The sequence below is a fragment of the Eptatretus burgeri genome, chromosome 6 (assembly GCF_056783735.1).
Source record: "Eptatretus burgeri isolate ZD-2024b chromosome 6, Ebu_testis_v1, whole genome shotgun sequence".
NCBI classification, from domain to species: domain Eukaryota; kingdom Metazoa; phylum Chordata; class Myxini; order Myxiniformes; family Myxinidae; genus Eptatretus; species Eptatretus burgeri.
In genome coordinates, this window is record NC_140966.1 from 39,080,051 (window position 1) to 39,099,167 (window position 19,117).

Below are 19,117 nucleotides of genomic sequence, written 5' to 3' on the forward strand. Positions count from 1 at the left end.
CTCGGTTGCAATTGTGCATCGATCACGAGGGATGGCACTTTGAAAATTGCAAGTAAAACAGCTTGGTACAGTTCCATAATATTTTTTTCTTGAATAAATGGTTAGATAAACATGTCATTCATTTATTTCTACCTTCTTGTACACTGTAATACAAATGGCAAACAAACAATCAACTGACAGAAATCGGGCGCTACTTCTGACTCACCCTGTATATTCATCCCATTTGCAAGGTGCATTTGGGGGTGGGGGTGTCCTCAATGAGGACTTGTATCCTTGTTTGATTTATTTCAGACTCACGGTCTAGCCTGTATATAAATTATATACAGGAGGAAGACATTAATGTACATCAGTGTACTTTAACACGATTTAAAGAGACATCAGGAGACAGTAGACAAATCAATACAAAACTTAGGATTTTAACCTCGGCTCCCAACATCATGGGCATTGGTTCAGATGGGAAAACTAAAGAGGTGAACTCAAATTTAAGGCTCACTGAAGAGCATTACATGTCTATAACTAGAAGGGCACTCGGTGGAGCGCATATCTCCGCCACGTAATGTCTGATCCACGAGACCATATTGGACCCAATACATTTTTGAAATATCATGCTATACAGTACTATATCGTTTTTGGCCCTATCTCTCAATGGTGAAGAATCGCTTAAAAAATTCTACGAGTTGGAACCGGATCCGGATCTTCACCAAAATCTAATCAGTTCGTCCTTGTAACACACTCAACCTGCCCACCAAATTCCATCCAGATCCATCCACACTTTTTGAGATATCCTGCACACAGACAAACAAACAAATGAAAAATCGTGCTTAGCACGACACTTGGCGAATTAGTTGACCTTTTCGATGTGGTGGTCCAAGCTGTAATGTCATGGAATGTGTGGTGTTTATTTGTTCGTACATTAATAAAATGACGCGACGTCACAAATAACAATTATCAGGCGCGCGTTGTCATGGTAATGGCAGCAGATTGAAAATTTTCACAACTCATTTAAAGCCACCATGTGACATTCAACAACTTATCATCGGTGCTTGTTGCCTTCATTCTGATCGTAGAAAATATTTGAAAATACCTAGGAACATTGCTTTTCAACCAGCTTTACGATCCCGTTATCAGGTTTGAAATATGTTGTAAAACAAAAATATGTAATTTATATGTGTGTTTTTCATGTTTTGGGTGACCCTGACCTTGACCTTGGATCAATTTCGATCAAACTTTGTACACATGTTAATATTACATGCATAGATAGACAGTATAAGTTTCAATATAATAAGTGCAAAACTGCTGAGAAATAGCCATGTGTAATTCACAAAATTCCCCATTGGTTTATAATATAATGGGTGATAATATAAAGTGATGCAGAATCCAGATCCTGATCTTGAACATCACCAAAAGTCACATATCTTTTTTGCACTGTGGATTTCTATCAGCTGTTAAAATTTCATCCAAATCGGTTAAGAATTGTGACCTGTAGAACGAATAGAATTTTTTTAAATCACGCCAATAGCTAAAAACTTTGACGTCATACGCTTGCAAAAACTGTGCATAATTTGTACGAACATGCATTTTAAAACATTTAGATATTCCATTGAAGTTTGTTTTGGCGTCAACAGGAAGTCGCTACGACTTCCGGTTACTGAGTTATGTTCAAAAGCTTGTTTTCACCTTATTTTGACGTAACGTCGTGACGTTAAGTGCGATTATGACGTGATTTGATCCCAGACGTGATCGTGATCAGCAAGATTGGCTATCACGTGTTAAAATTTGAGAATGATTGCTTCAGTAGTTTCGGCTCCACACGAGCGTAAATATATTTTTTTTAAATGACGTCAATAGGCAAAACTTTGATGTCATACACTTGCAAAAACTATGCGTAATTTGTAATAAGATGCATTTAGTAATCATTTAGATATTTGAATGAAGTTTAATTTGGCGTCAACCGGAAGTCGTAGCGACCTAGGACTCTGTGCAGAGTCGCTACGACTTCCGGTCACTGAGTTATGTCCAAAAATGTGTCTTCACGTTGTGTGACGTCACGTCGTGACGTTTAGTCCGATTAAGACGGAGTTTGGACGCGGACCGTCTCAGGTGGATTGCCTATCAGGTGTAAAAATTTAAGAACGACTGGTCCAGCCTTTTGGGCTGTAGACGACCGGACAAACAAACAAACAAACCAACAAACGGAACAGACCAACATACTTGACAAAATCGAAGATTTCACCAAGTTACAAACGGACAAGCCGGTAGGCGACATGGGTGGTCGCTAGACGAATACTAATCTAAGGCGAATTTCAAATATGTAGATAAGAGAACACATCAGATGGCATTTTTGCCGTTCGTTGTTCCATATAGGAACATGACGAGCAACTGTCCATTCATCATTTGTGTTCGATTCCCCAACCCTACGTTAGGGAATCCCAATGCGAACGTTGGGGTGAAAGCATATAGTAATATAATTGCATACTGGTCATACAGTTTTTGACCGATCGGGCTGAAAAATTTTGACAAAGAGGTTGATTATATAGTGCACATAAAAGCGTGGAAGGCGATTTTTGATTTTCTAAAAAAAAAATTTTTTCGGATTTTTTTCAAAAATTTCAAAGTCCCGTTGCTCGGCAACGGTGGCGTCGATAGCAATGGTGCTCAACAGCATACAACTAGATCCTGGTATGAACCTACCAGTCAAGTTTCATCAAAATTGGTTGACTCCTCTGGCCTCCAGAGCTGTCCATTACATACAAACAAACAAACAAACAGACATACAAACAGATGGAAAACCTGAGACTAAGGGTAGTCTAGCGACCACCCAGCAGAGAGGGGTGAAAACATAACCTTATTCACCTTCAGTGGCAGAAGTAATTAATGCAGTGATGTCAACATTCGTAAAATTTGCCACATATTTTGAGTGCAACCCATTTCAAATTTTGATGTTGAAGCAGTCAGTGCCCTATAGATGAAGGCAGACATTTAGAATTTGGCCATTGAGTGCAAGCACACAATAGTATATTGAGATTTTAAATGTCCACAAATACGAGTCCAAGCAGACGAGAGTGGTAACAGTAATTTAATGTGATCCTCAGTTTTACTCTTGATCACCGTGCCACTGCAAACTGCTTGGTAGATCTATAGATTGAGCTGATCTAACAGCCTGTTGATTTCTACTTCATCTTTCCTCTAGGAATGCTTGGCAGGGAAGCAGCCAATCCTGCGATGCGCCGTTATGAGGGTTACAGTCAGATGAAGGAAGAAAAGGGCCTGCACCTGCTTGATCACCACATCGTAAGAATTGAATCCACCAAGGTTCTATCTCCCTTTTTCACTGCACATGAAGCGCTTCGTGCTTGATCACCAATGGAACTTGATCACCTTGTAATGTCTGTGGCATTAGTCCTGCAACTTTTTTTTTGTATATTGAGGAAAACACTCAATAGATAATATACAAGATGATACCTACAGAATGGCCTCCATGAAGTCCAGACTCCATGGGACTTTTTTCTTTGGGGCTGGGCCAAAGAAGAGGTTTACAATTCAAAAACAAAAACTAGATGAACTTGAAAAATAAAATTCATGTTCTTGGTGATGTTCTGAGACAATTCCTGGAAAAGTCAGTGGAGAACCTATCAGTGATATTGCAAAAGTGTGTGGCAAATGCAGGAGCTCACATGGAATTTTATTATTTCCATAATAAATGGTATTGACTGAAGTATAAAATGGGGGAAAAATCAGTTATACCATATCTTTATTACTTAATAAATAATGATAAGTTAAAATAGGCAGTTGTAGTACTTTTCACACCCTGTATACTGGACAGCGAGGCAAGGAGAATTGACAAGGAAGATGTTTTTAAATGCAAAGGGAGATAAAGGGGAATAAAGTGGATAAGGATCTTATAGTTTATGACAATTAGTGGCTCACAGGTCCATGTCAAATTAGACAGGAAAATTACAGCACTGTCATCTGGTGGATTGGCATGAATCCCTTTTTGTTGTTGTTGTTGCTTAGCAGGGAAGCAACATGTGAGGCAAGATAGTTTAAAGGGAATGTTTCTTCCTCTGCTATTTGATGATCATCTGTGTGATCATTTGTGGTTACAGGAAATGACAGGGGTGGAGGCGATCGAGTCGACAAAGCCAGATGTAACCAGTGAGTTTGCCTTATCGGAGGAGAAAAAGGATCCAGAATCACATCAATGGTATTTTGAGTATGTTTGGCAGTTGATGCTACACAAACAAACAAACAAACAAAAACTATGATCTTATGTCTGCTATAATTCAACCTCAGCATACAAACGCTTCCAACGTGTTATTTAACTTCATTGTTGGAAAGAATCACCCCACTCCGGCCAGACAATGCAAGTCCACAGTCCACACATATCGAGAACAGCATTTTGAAGTATTAGGCCCACTGTATGACCTAAGCCTTTATTGCATGCTGCCATACCCCCAGGGGGTTTCCTATGGAGGAGCTGGTGACCACACTTACTGACAAAGTTTTGCAGTCAAGTCAAGGACCCTCCATTTGCTTTGCTGGAGAAACCGCATACTGGTTAAGTAGCCCACTCACACAGGTAAGCTCTTCTTTAAATAATTAATTATTTTTAGCCACCAGACGACAGCCTAGCTGGGGGCTAATATTTTGGCTGCTCTCAGTGCGTCTGTCCATTTGTCTGTAACTTCTACTCAAAAATGACTGGACACATATTTCTTTCGTATTCAGCACAAGTATGAAATACACATCTGGGCATTAGGTATATCAAATGATTTTAGGAACAGAACCAAAACTCATTGGACACAAACTTTTATTTCAGAATTTTGCAATTTCAAATTTGTTGTTCCAGGAGAATAATGCAGGATTCTATATGCTTTCAGGAAGCATCATTGATTTATATACACTGTACTAACTCCACTACCACCACACTACTTTGGATTATTGATTTTTTTTAACGCACACTTGATCACCGCCACTACAGTACCATACTCTGTGCAGAGCATTGGTGCTGCCGAAGCAGTCACTTTGGCTATTGGACACAATCCTGGATGGGTCACCACTCCGACACAGGATACCAGCAAGCTGGCACTCATTTTGCTGACCTCAGAAGGATAACAGGCTGAGTCAACCCCACTTGGTATTAATTCAACAGCCAAGCACGATTTGAACTCAGGACCCTCAGATTCCAAACCCACCACTCTAGCCATTAAACCAACACCATACATCTACAGTACCTCCATACCACTTTGAATTCTTTCTTGATTTATCTACACTTCACCATCTCCACAATTGCCATACCACCTGTAACTATTTATATATTTACATTTTGCTATATCCACTACAACTCGCAACTTTGAATAACCTATTTATTTATATGCATTTTACCATCACTGCGATCAACATACCTCCTTCAACTACATACAGTGGCCTGCATAAGTATTCACCCCCTACCAATAATGCCACATTTAGATGAATTATGTAGAAATAATTTTTCCAAATGAACTTTTTTTATTAATAACTGAAGAGATCAAACTAAACACTGTTATAGTTGAAGGAGGTTACATGTTCGCAATACCTGTAAAGAAACATGTACAAATCAAATTTCACTGGTTGGGACAGTATTCAGCCCCTTAGGTTAGTACTTCGTGGAAGAACCTTTTGCAGCAATGACTGCTACTAGACGTTTTGGGAAGGTCTCTACCAGCTTTACACAGTGAGATGGTGAAATGTTCACCCATTAGTCACGTGAAAATTTCTCGAGTTCTGCCAAGTTTGATGGGGATCTTTGATGGACTGCAATCTTCAAATAACGCCATAAATGTTCAATTGGGTTCAAGGCAGGACTTTGACTGGACCACTCAAAAACATTTATTTTATTTTCATTCAGTCACTGCAGTGTGGCTTTAGGTTTGTGTTTCGGATCTTTGTCCTGTTGAAATGTGAATCTCCCATCCAGTTTCAGATTAATAGCCGACTGAAGCAGGTTTTCATCAAGGATTCTCCTGTACTTTGCACCGTCCATTGTCCCTTCGATCCTGACAAGCTTGCCAATCCCCGCTGATGAAAAGCAGCCCCATGACATGATGCTGTTTCCACCATGTTTGACAGTAGGGATGGTGTTGACTGGGTGATGTTCTGTGTTGTGCTTGGGCCAGACATAACGCTTTGAATTTAAACCAAAAAGTTCAATTTTTGTCTCGTCTGACCACAAAACTTTCCTCCGCATGCCTGGAGTATCATGAAGATGCTTTTTCACAAACTCCATGTGAGCTTTTAGATGCGTCTTTTTCAGTAATGGTTTCTTTCTTGTCACCTGTCCAAAGAGGCCATCTTTATGAAGGGAATGAGATATTGTTGATTGATGAACACTGACCCTCATCTCAGTCATAGAGCCTTGCAGATCTTTCGAAGTAATTGTTGTGTTGACAGTCACATCCTGAACCAGTTGCTTGCTTGCCTGGCTGTTGAGTTTGGATGGGCGACCTGATCTGGTTCAAGTCTGGGTGGAATGATACGTCTTCCACTTCGTAATGATGGATTATACCATAGTCAAAGGGATGAGTGACTTTGAAATCACCTGAATGGAGCTTCTCCACCACTTATGTCTGACTTCTTTGGAAAGCTTCTTGGTCTTCACGTTTGCCTTGTTGATTGACCAAGTGAGTTGCACCTTAAAACTCCTTAGATAAGTGGGAGAGCGTAATTTTTAAGTTTAACCACTGATTACATGCAGTTGAAGCCTATTATACATATTTTGTAACTTTTCAAACACATATTTCATTCCTGAAGTGATTTTGGGTTAATTTGGTAATGGGTTGAATACTTACGCAACTGAGAATCATCTGATTTTCTCTGTTCATCTAACTTGTTCACATTTTATCGACATGTTTTCACTTTATCACTTTGGAGTAGTTTGTGAAGACTCTTTATATTAAGTTTGATTTGAAAGCATCATGAAATAAGCTCAGGTGGCATCAAAATGCGAAAACTTTGGAGGAGGGGTGGAGGAGGGGGAGTGAATACGTTTGCAGGTTACTGTAGCTCCATGAATTATTTATTTATTTACATGTGTACTTTACCATCTCCACAACCAACACACACATTTGAATGATTTATTTATTCATATACACTTTACCATCACCACTCCAGACATGCAGTACCAATTTGAATTACTTATTAATTGATATACATTTTACCTTTCTCCAACCTTTATTTATTTATTTATTTAATTAGTCATTTAGTGATTTTAATGCAAAATGTACATGTCCCATTTTAAAAGTGCAGTTGGAGACCGTGTCTTGGATGAGGACTTGCATCCTCGTTACCCCACGTGCGAAGCGAAAAGCGGGGTGAAGCAATTGGTTCACTTTGTCTGTGCACAGACATCAGTCTATGATCGAGGAACAATTTAATTTCAATTGAATGTTATATTTTGAGTACTACAACATGAATCGGAACATGAATCAAAACACGAACCAGCAGTTTGGCAGTACTTTGGCTCTGAATTTGGCAAATTGTATGGAATCTCAGCCTGAGCGTGCATGCATGTACACAGAGGAGTGAGGTAATTGACTCTGTCTGTCTGCCTTTCTGGCAGTCAAACAAAATTGACTTAGTGGTAACTGGTTTTATTCCAAAAACGTCCTGGTTTTAGGGATGCCTTAAGGCACACAAACAGACACAAATAACTCACGTAACGTGTTATCAACAGAGGTAAACTTCCTACAAAAAATTTCTACAGTTTTTAAAACCTCGATTTTATTTCAATTGAATTATACTTGAACACAGTGGAACAACAAATCGCCATTTTTCCACTTCCACAAGCCACTAGTCTATCAGTACTGGGACAAAATATGATGCCATTTTATATCATCTCGACCAATCAAATGTGCCACTCGCTCTCTCAGCATTGGGGCATATTGAGATTCAGACAAAATGACAGCTCGTGGGAAATGTAGATTGTGCTCAGAAACACAAAAGAAGAGTTTAAAAGACCCTTCCATGTACTTTTTCTCCAAACTGCTCGGGGTAAGTTGTTCTCTGAACTCTTATTTAAATCAATCATAATTATTTTACATCACATCATATTTATAAAAGTTAAAGCTGGATGTCCCACTGATGTCCCATCATGCCTGGTGTTGCCTTAATGGTTAGTGTGGTGGGCTTGGGATCCTAGGATTATGAGTTCAAATCCTGCTTGGCTGTTCAATCAATACCAAGTGGGGTTGACTCTGCCCGTCATCCTTGTAAGGTCAGCAAAATGAGTGCCAGCATTCTGGTATCCTGTGTTGGAGTGGTGACCCATCTCGGATTGTGCCCATTAGCCAAGGAGCCTACTTAGGCAGCACCAACGCTCTGTACAGAGTATAGTCCCAATGGATGGATGGATGGAACAACCATCCAAGATCGTTTGTTTGTTACGATGACGTATGTAAGTGTGATGCTTTGTCTCGAGTTAGCGTGTTGGAGCCACTTACTGGTGGTTTGTCGGTGAGAGTAGCAGGAGTAATTTGGCAAAAAAATAAAAATGATCAAAGACGTTTTCTGTTTTGAGGGAATGCAGGTTTTATTATCCAAGTTAATAGTTTGCATAATTTAGGCCGCAGAACATACTTTTTATATCCTAAATTCAACTCCTCACGCTCAGATCTTTGACATCTATTCAAGGTGATTCAGTCATGCAAGTATCAATGCAGGACACAGTGCAATCTTCTTTGGACTTTCCCTTGAGACATTGCTTGATTGTATGCATGCTTGCAAGATGAATATGCTGATTTGTGGTGATTCTGTGAGTGTTTCATATTCTTCACTGGCAATGTGGTTCTCTTATCAGGGAAAGATGGGTGTCTCAACATGCCTCACCTTTGATGCGAGTGTGGGCTGCAAGACATCAGCCAACCTTGATATAAAGAATCTTGGCCATGTTGCGGTGCGATATGAATGGCGGCGGTTGTCCCGGCCTCATACATTGCCTAGCCTTTGTGCAAATGTTGGCCTTTTGTCACACTTCTACTTTGAGACAATTGGTGGTGAGGAATCGCTTTTCACTGGGAAGCTTTAAGTTTTCTCTTGCATCTAAGGCTCAGGCATGCTTGATTATATGTTACTCCAGTTGGTATCCATTTTCAATAGGTTACTCTTTTAAAAAAAAAAGTTTTTGCATGATTTAGAAACACAATATTGTTGAAGCTGTCGGGTTTGTCCGGTTGCCTGGCTTGAATCCCAGCAAACCACATCAAAGCGGTCATGGAGGCTGACTGATTTGGTTGTCCTGGCCCGGATTATGGGCCTGTTCACAATGATAATGGGCCGAGTGGGACCACTCAGCCAGTCTCGAAGTCACGTTCATTGGTGCCATATACCTGCTCTCAAATAGCAACAAAGCGGAGCTGCAGGCATAGACATTGCCTCGTTCTGGGCGCTAATCACCCAAATCCAATCTGTCCTTCAATGGACGTGTACAATTTTAATGTCGATCAGAAACACTCAAATTAACTTCCGAGACCGAGTGGTTTTAAAGTGTATTTGAAAGGAAACACAGGGTGGAAATACAATTAGAAGCAAATCACTCATTAAACAATTACCCTTAATCCCTACTGAATACTCCAATATGCCTGAAGATCCTTATCGATCTAACCACATAATGGGCCCATTCACACCTCAGGAGATAGACCAGGGAGATTGACGGGACCAAAATACCATTAGCTGCACCTCGACAGGATGCAGCTCAGTTCCAGGTAGAGACACGGCCTTGCAGGGAAGACAGGTCCTGCCGAAGACATGATGCCAGCACAAGGAGGAGGTGGGTGCAGCTCCAAAGGAGGTCCAAAGGCTTCGGATAAGGAGGAGGTCCAAAGGCTTCGGACCAAAGCATGCCTTGTCAAGGAGAAACCCCAGGAGGTCGCATGCATGCTCTGTGGCAAAGTTCTCGTGCAGTTCGCATCCCGCCTTTATAGCTTCTGCCCCCACCTGCATTAGTGACGCACTTAGCCCATCCCCTCCTCAGTCACTGTTGGTCCAGAGTCCAGTCTGGGGGTGGGGTGACCCCTTCCCCGACCTTTCAATCAATGCCTATGGTGCACTTTCCTTGATGGCAGCTTTCAAACCTGAACTCACACCTGATGGCCTGTCAGAGCACTTAAAATAACATAAAAGACAGATACTAAATGTACAAACATTAAAAATGGGATCAAGGGATGGGGTTTTTAGACACACCCTTGTGTGGCAGGTTGATGTCATTGGCTGTCTGTCGAGGGGTCAACGAAAACTGGAGGGTAATCTGATCTTTGTTTGAAATGAGAATGAGCAGCAAGATCATCTCCGTCTCAAATTTCCTGCCACAGATCAAGGTGCTGGGGAATAAACTGCCTTCTCCAACTCTCCTGCATTCTTGCTGTCTCTTGGTGTCCACGAGTTTTGGGATGGCAGAAAGTAAGGCTCACCAGGACTTGCGTTTTTGGGCTTCCTGCTCCCATTCAGTGATTGGGATTTTTGACATAATTAGGTGACTCTTCAAAACATCCTTGAATCAGAGTTTCTGTCCTCCTATGGAACATTTACCACATACTAGTTCTTTGGAAGCCTATCTTTGGAAAGGATATTTGACATACAGAGCTATCTTTGGAAGCCGATCGTCTTCGATTCTGATTACATGGCCTATTCAGCGCAGTTGAGCTGTGATGATGAGGGTTTCTGCACTTGGCATGTTGGCCATTTTCAACACCTTTCAGTTGGTGAGTTTGTCATGCCACTTGATGTTAAGAATCTTACCTAAGTGGAGATTTTGAACTGTGTTGAACGTCTTCGTGTGTTCGTGGGAGAGTGTCTGTTTCTTCTGAATACAAGAGTGATGTTAGCACCACAGCTCGATAGAGTTTGCACTTGGTAGAAGCCTTGATATCATGCCAAGACCAAACACGGTCTTCCAGTCAGCTGTAGGCAGCAGAGGCTGCTTGTACACGCTTATTGACTTCAGCATCAAGAGAGTTGGTGTCTGTGACAGTATTGCCCAGGTACAGAAGGTGAAGCTACGTACAGAGTGCTTCTCCATTCAGAAATACTTTTGGTGTCTCCACTGTATGAGTATTTAGCGAGGGCTGAAAAAAGCAATTACGTTTTCTTCACATTTATTGAGAAACCGAAAGAGGTGGATGCAGCCTTGAAGGTGTTTAGCACCCTTTGGATATCTAGCAGGTTGGTTGGCAGCAGTGCAATCTCATCAGCATACAACAGTTCCTTCATGCACTTGTTGCGTACATCGGTGTCAGCTTTGAGTATTCTGAGATTGAAGAGACCACCATCACATCTGGTTCATAAGAACACCCCACCAAGTTGTGTGTCCTCAGTTGCCCTCAAGACTAGTGAAATATAATGCAAAAAGGGTAGGTGCCAGTACACAACCCTGCTTCACGCCATGGCTGACACCAAAGAGTTCGCTGCATTCAGCCCCAATGCTGACTGTGGACTTCATGTCATCGTGAAAGCTTTTAACCAAGTTAATTATCTTGCTCGGGAAGTCAAATAAGGAAAGCACCTTCCAAAGAGTCACCCTATCTATGGAGTCAAAAGCCTTGGTAAAATCAATGAAGACTACATACAGCCGTTGGTGTTGTTCAATGTTCCTCTCCTGCAGCTGACGCAGTGTAAATATCATGTCCGTTTTGGAACAATTGGTTCTAAATCCACATTGGCTCTCGGGAAGGATTAATTCTATCAGTGTTTGGATGCGTTTCTGGATTATTTTGGCCAGGACATTGCCCGCAATGGAAAGCACGGAGATTCCTCTATGGTTGTCACAGTCGAGTCCATCGCCTTTCTTTTTGTAGATGGTCACTGTAATGGCATCTTTGAACTCCTGAAGAATGCATTCTTCTACCCAGAACCTTTGGAAGAACAGCAAGAGCCTCTGTTTTTGTGTGTCCCCACCATATTTTAGTGTGTATGTTGACAACAGTCTACATAAAGCGACGTATGTCTTATATCACAATTAAATTACCTCACGCTTATGCTAATACTTGCAATGTTGGAGATAACTACCCTATATGACACAAAGTTAGCCCCTAAACTGTGTTCCCACAACACTAGCCCCAACTTCCTTCATCAGACTCTCCCAAGTCTGCATCCAGAAGGGGAGTAGTGTGAGGTCTGTCTCCACTTACCATGCAGTGCAATTCCTCTCCCAAGTCAAACCCCACATGCAATAATTCATAAAAACATTTCAGCCCCAGTCTAATTCATCACTCCACTAATCCCACTCATTCGCTCACTAATGGACGTAAATTGCACTTCTAAATCCGGATATAATATTTCAACAAATGTGTGTTTGGGTTGGGGGTATGCCTGATGTTGGCTTAATGGTTAGGGTGGTGGGCTTGGGATCCTAGGACCCTGAGTTCAAATCCCACTGGGCTGTTGAATTAATACCAGGTGGGGTTGACTCTGCCTGTTATCCTTCCGAGGTCGGCAAAAATGAGTGCCAGCTTGCTGGTATCCTGCGTCGGAGTGTCGACCCGTCCAGGATTGTGCCCGATAGCCAAGGAGATTGCTTAGGCAGCACCAATGCTCTGCACAGAGTATGGTCCCAATGGATGGATGGGTTGGGATGAGTGCACCAGAGGGGCTTCTTCTTCTTTCCCCAATAAGTCATTCTTTCTTTCTCTTTAGAGTCCTTGAAGTTCATGGTCTGGTTATCCCTACCCGGTAACTAACACCTGCCTTCCCAACGCTGTCTATTAGGACCCTGTGTCAAGGCACTACAAGTGACCCAAGTGACTGCAGGGCCTGTCAGTACCCAGTGACCAACAATTGCCCATTTGGCCTCTCAACTAAACTGTGAGTCTTCCTGGCCTGAAGGGCCCACAAAAATTGCACAAACGTGTCTTGGCCCATGTGGCCCAATAAAGAAAAATAACAGCCCATGTGGCCTTTCAGATGTCTTTGGTGTTTATGGCCCATTAAACAAATAATATAAAATGCAAGTGGCAACATGGTAGTAAGTGGCATGGCATGGCTGGCCATAAACGTGGCAGGCTGGCAGACAAGTGTCATGAGCCGGCAGACAGTACTGAGCCACCTGCTGTTGTTGGTCATGGCAGGAGCGTGCAGTAGCAGCAGGAAGGATGAGCAGCTTTGGTTCTAACCTATCCTAACTCCTGCCGCTCTTAAACCTTCCAAGCAAGTTGTCCCTCCTGGGCCACTAATTCCATTAAGCTATCTTATCTCCTCGGAGGATAGCAAGGCACGTCTTGTGACTCCATGATCTATGAGGTGGCGTAGCCTAACCAGGTTCGCTGGCAAAGTGGTTCGGTGGGGGTGTGCCTACCCCTGCACTCTCAATTTGGGACTCAATGGGTCCTTTCAAAATTAAATTACCCTACTCTCTGGTTCTTTCCAGTGGCTGTCGACAATAAAATGGTGTGAATGGGAAGCATCTCTACTGTATCCTAACACTGTTTCTCTTTATGTTTAACTCCCCTCGACTGTGGTTCTATATAAACCATTTTACCTACCCTTCTGCATGCTTGTGCTCTTTAAGTTTGCGCCTAACCCTCAAATTTTCTTTATGTGCTCTTGCACAATCACATAGCCTTATGAGCTGCCGGCCTTGCCAAATTCTGGGGGGTCCTCACTGTCTCACCCAACAAATGCCCTTCCTGGCATGTCACACTTCGAGTCCTCTCCCGGGTACTTGAGCCTACGTCACAAAATTTTGCTGCCCCTTTGGGCTCCATCAATACGAGCCACAACCCCAGCACGTCAATGATCTTTTGCACTCAATAAAAACAAACCTTTGCTTTTCTCAGCACCAGCACTAAAATGACACCCACGTTCCAAAACAGCTGACTACCCTCTATCTACCAAACTCAAAACGGGGATTCATCTGCACAGGGGTTTGCTTCCTCTTCAATTCACCTGTACTATACACCCATTTTGCACCTTTCATTCAATCATTAGTCCCCAAACATTTTCACCTCACGCACCTCATCAACATCCATCCCGCTTTCATTCCTAATCTCGTTGGAACAATAGAAGGAAGAAGGAGGAAGGCATCAATACCACAATCAGCCAATTGTCAAAATAAATTTTTTAAAAAGTCAATTTAAGATGTCTCTCTTTGTACCCATCTACCTTTACCATCAAAACCATCAACCTGCTCTATTCAGTCTCTCCCCTCTAAAGCGTGTGTTTGCACCATTCGGGTTCCTTGTTTCTGTGTCCCCTGCTCCAATTATCCATTTTATCAAAGTAGATTCATCCTCCTTTATGTGGTTTGGATTGCGGACATTGCCTGCGGTATATGTTGATGGACCGTACTCTTTACAGAGTGTTGGGTGGTTATACAGGGTGGTTTTCCATTGCCTTCCCAATGTTTTTTGTCCGTGCTATTCTTTTTAAAATGCTGTGTCAAGCAAGGAAGCAGCTTAAAAGATGGGGTTTGAACCACCGAACTCCCAGACACAGAGCACATGCTTTAACCATTATACAATGCACTGAGTCTGGTTTGGAAAGTTATAAGCTCAGTAAATTTTTGGCGTTGAAATTCAAATTGACAACAGTAACCATGAATTGCTAGCCATTCACACACTCAGAGAAATTCAACTCAGGCTCAGGTTATCCTGCAGAGCATTTGCTTCAGTGTAATGTAACTGGGTTTGACTCCTTTGGGTCCCAATCCCGGTCATGTTAAAGTAAAACATATTGTTACGGTTTTGGAAATGTACCCCAGGGGGGAGAGCATACATGGACATGTAAGACACCTGAGGATGAGTTATTTCTTTAGTCTATGTGTAGATAGACATTGGCGCTTTATATAAGGGTTTGTTCGGGTGGCATGCATTGAGGTTAGTTTGTGTTTTCCTGGTGTGATATCCTCCCTCCCCCTCCCACCCCCGCTTCTTTCAACAATGCTTCCTTTATCCCATCGGTCTTATACCTCAACCTCTCAGCTGTCCCTTCATCACTCAGTCTGTCTGCATTCCCCTCTGTTGCCACTACATTCGCACATTGTTTAATTTGGCGCATTCATCCGGTCTGTGGTCATGAATCCTTCGGGCTCAGGGTATTACCTAAACTGCATGGGACTGTGTCTATTCTTACATGCATGTTCGTGGCACAAAGTGCAACGCTTTTCCTGTACATGGTGGGGTGCAGCAAATCTCACAGGCAGGATACAGTGGCGCACTGTACAATGAACGCTTGCATGCGAGGGAGGGAGAAGGAGCTTTTGCCGCGGCCTTATGTGCGTGAATGGAGGAGCAGGGGCTGTGTCGAGGTTCCCTCAGAGACAGTGGCATTTCCCACAAGCTGCATTATGGACTCGCCCACATCAGATGTGGACCAATGAGAAGGAGATGGGGAGAAAGCCAGATCCAGAGAGGGAGAAGAAGCTGAGTAGTGGACAGACAGAGATGCCAAAAAGATTGTCTGACGAACAGCTGAGAATGAGCAAAGTGTGTGAAGAGAGGGAGGGAGCCCATGGTGTGGAGGAGGGCAGTATAAAAAGCCCAGAATACAGTTTGGTTTGTGGGGAGCTGCTGGACACGGGGGTCTATCAGAAACAGAGCGAGCTGCTTGCCGTCACATATCTTGCATGCCCGAGAGGACTTGCCTACTGGGTCTGGACACCTCAGAGACGCGGCTGCGCATCCCATTGCACTGCATCATCACTCCACTGCCTATCTTACCCATCCTCCCCCCCCCCCCCATTCCCCAGTGTATTTGGACCAGCACAGCCCCATTGGGTTGTGTGAGGTGAGGGAAAAGGAGTCGACCCCACACTCCATTCTTTTGTTTTCTTCTCAAGTTCTTCTTGTTTTCTTATTCTATCTGTATTAAAGGATGACCATGACTTTTGTGTAAATAAGATTCTATAAGAAAGAATGTGCACGACAGTTAAATCTGCTCTTTTGTGCCTTTTGCTTTCTTGCCTGTAAACACTCACTTTTAAATGATTGCTTGTGTATGTGTGTAATAAATAATTGTTGGTCATTTCCAATCTGTCTCGGTTGTCCTTTCCTTCATTGGTCCGACAAAGTGTACAAGTATAGTTAGACCGGAAGTTGTACCCCCATCTGATTTGATCTGTTAGCTGGTGCTGCACCTATATGTTCTGCTCGGCAGATCACCAGGTGTGGTGCTGAGGGTGTGACCTTCAGTTAGGTTGCCGTGCCAATGGAAAGTTATCACGTAAACATCGAAGCGTAACCCTGCGAAGGCTGGTAGTTTAAGTCAAGCGGCTATGTGTGTGTAAGAAGTACAGCCTGTTGGACTACTAGTCCTACTGCAAGTGACAAATGAACAGGAGGTGAAAAAGGGATTTTGTGAAAAGTATAAATCCATAAATTTACCAAATACTGTACACAAAGTGAGAATTAGAGCCTCTTTTACAGCCAGGTAAATCAGAAATTGATATCCTTTCCATTAGCAATGAGCATAATTATTGTTGTTCTTGTGCAGGTGTTCTGCTACCAGGTAAAACGCGCCACATAAATTTCACATTCAAGGCGTCCATGCCGGGTATATACCGAGAGTGTTGGGAGCTTCAGCAAAAACCAGTACTGCTTGCTGGAGCTTCACTGTGTCTCTATTTGCAAGGTGTGGCGACACAAGAGGACATTACGTTACCTGCACGCCTCCTCCTTGAGGTGAGACTACCACAGTGGGACATCTTCTATATGCCTCACAACTGTAAAGTGGAAAGTGTTATAGGGCATCCATTTGATTTTACAACAAATTTGTACTGGAAATTAAATGAACACCTCACACACGACGCATAATGAACACGCCAAACAAATGTACAGGAGTAACATCACAACTGATCGACTTTCCCCAACTCCTTAAGGAGGACCTGCTGCACCGTGAGGCAGAGCGAGCTGCACAGATCATTCTTTCTGATCTGTTAGATGGAGTAAAGATTCCGTGCCGGGCCGACTCACCCCCAATTCCAACAACAGACCGTTGCCGCTTCCACACTATGAACCCTCAAGTACAATCTGCTGGACCTTGACAAAAATTCATGTTCTCACAAAAGCTCAATGTCATTTTCCTCCATTTGCTGTTTTATAGTGACGTTTCCCTTCTGTAATTCTTTAATGTCTCTCTTTCGGAAGCATGTCCCAAAATCCATTTGGTCTGAGTTTTCCTTAGTGCTTCTTAATTGTTTACATGTTGATTTGTAAATGGTCTACCTTCCTGGCATTGGCTATTTTGTAATGAGTCTTTACATTGCCCGTTTTGTGAACATCATTGAACTTGTTTTTTTTGAACAAGGAAAGATATGGCAGAAGTAAGTTTGGCAATTCTTGAATGTATCATACTTGCTGTGGCCATCTTCTTCAACCTATTTACATGTAGTTTACATACCAGTACGAGCATGTTGAGGCATTGCGACATCTCCTGAGCCAAAGCCTGCATGATGAAGCTGGAGCTGAATGGGATCTCTCTTTTTCCAGCTGCAGGCAGGTGTGCAAGCAGGTTCTTTTCCAATATTGCTTTTTCTTTTTTTAAACATGATCTGAGGCTCGTAATGGAGCCGCCGCTCGCACACACGCACACACAACTGTTAAACAGGACAAACATACCTGTTAAGCTTGGGGGACGTGCCCTCACCTCCCGGGGTATTCTGGATACCAGCAACGTCACAACGATGGTGCCGGCTTTCTCACTACATTCATCGGGACATTTCCGAAAGAGAAATTTCTTCCTCCCCATGGATGCCAACCTATGAAGATTACCCATGCTCTGAACCTTTAAAATGCTGAACGTCAAGCAAGAAAGCGGCATATACTATTTTTCTTTGGTATAACTCAGTCGTGATTTGAACCGCTAACTTCCCAGACTCAGAGCAGACGCTCTAGCCATTACGTTGCTACATGCTGTAAATATACAATGCAAAATGGTGGTCTTTGATTTCTATCAATGGAAGGTCTTCATAGGAGATCATTACAAAGCCATCAGTAAGCAATGGACAAATCAACAAAGTATATGAGATTTGAACCTGGAATTGTGAGCTACATGCTAATGTAAGAATGCTCGTAGAGTAATAATTTATAATTTATTGATGCTTAGCAATAATTAATGCTTGGAACGTTCAACAATAATTTATTGAGTGCACAAGCATCCACTCCATACTCATTGTGACCATTTAATTTTCCCCGCAAACCTTACTTGGAAATAGAATCACATTCATCACTGTATCTCCTCTTTTTATGCCCCGAAACTAATGACGTGAAACTCCCCTGTGTACATTGTAATTTTAATTTATTTCAGAGCAAAACAGTGGACTCTAACTTTTAGCTAAAGATGATAAGTATTAGCGAGTCAGTTAGTGGACATTTCCAGTTTACATTGTACGTGTCCTGCAGGCTCTACTTGGAATTGAGGATGAGGAGGAGCGTGAGGATGTTCTATGGAAGATGAATGTTCAGCTACAGAAATTTTCTCACACATCTCCACCTTCTTCATGGAACAGAGCATACCAGATCGGGTAAAAGGGATTAGCCCAAAACCAAATTCCTGTTGACCATAATAGTGGGGCAACTTAGCTAAATATAGCATAACAATTGTGCATTTTGTGAGGAAAGCACCAAATTTGGCAAACAAGTAGCCGATCATATTATGAACAGATTTGGATATTGGGCCATCTCAAAATTTTGATGGCAGTGGAAAATGGCCGCCACAGCCATAAGCAGCTGAATTTGAGATGGCCCAATATCCAAATCTGTTCATAATATGATAGGCTACTCATGTGCCAAATTTGGTGCTTTCCTCACAAAATGCACAATTGTTATGCTAAGTTGCCCCACTATAATCAAACGTAGTTGATTGTAAACCATGCTCAGCTTTTTCAATTCTGGTTTCGTTCCTCAAGCACATTTGTTTGAGTGTCAATGTTTCTCATTAAACTTAAAAAAGCTGCAAATTTGAGGTATCCCGTACATTTTCTTGAGCAGAGTTTGGGCAATAAATCATAACAGAAATAGTAGAGATCCCTTATAATTCCGGTTTTGATCGACCCTGAGCTGTTCCAAAGGGATGAGTACTGAGAATACGGGACTTTTGAAATGACATAATCCACCCCAGAATGATTGGCGCACATGAGGAGGAATCCCCAACAAAG

The 19,117-nt window shown here is 42.4% G+C and overlaps 1 protein-coding gene across 4 annotated transcripts in view; it reads left to right on the forward strand.

Annotated features, from left to right (window-relative positions):
* The window catches only part of MYCBPAP (MYCBP associated protein), a 113,093-nt gene that overhangs the window by 32,547 nt on the left and 61,429 nt on the right, over positions 1–19,117 (forward strand). For 3 of the 4 annotated variants that reach the window (XM_085884635.1, XM_085884636.1, XM_085884638.1), the window contains exons 6-13: positions 3,191–3,291; positions 4,107–4,204; positions 4,459–4,579; positions 8,834–9,029; positions 16,456–16,643; positions 16,841–16,984; positions 17,353–17,460; positions 18,363–18,484. In XM_085884635.1, coding sequence (XP_085740761.1) covers positions 3,191–3,291; positions 4,107–4,204; positions 4,459–4,579; positions 8,834–9,029; positions 16,456–16,643; positions 16,841–16,984; positions 17,353–17,460; positions 18,363–18,484 — 1,078 coding nt within the window. The remainder of the gene's footprint in view (positions 1–3,190; positions 3,292–4,106; positions 4,205–4,458; positions 4,580–8,833; positions 9,030–16,455; positions 16,644–16,840; positions 16,985–17,352; positions 17,461–18,362; positions 18,485–19,117) is intronic. The other variant, XM_085884637.1, reaches the window with a different exon arrangement.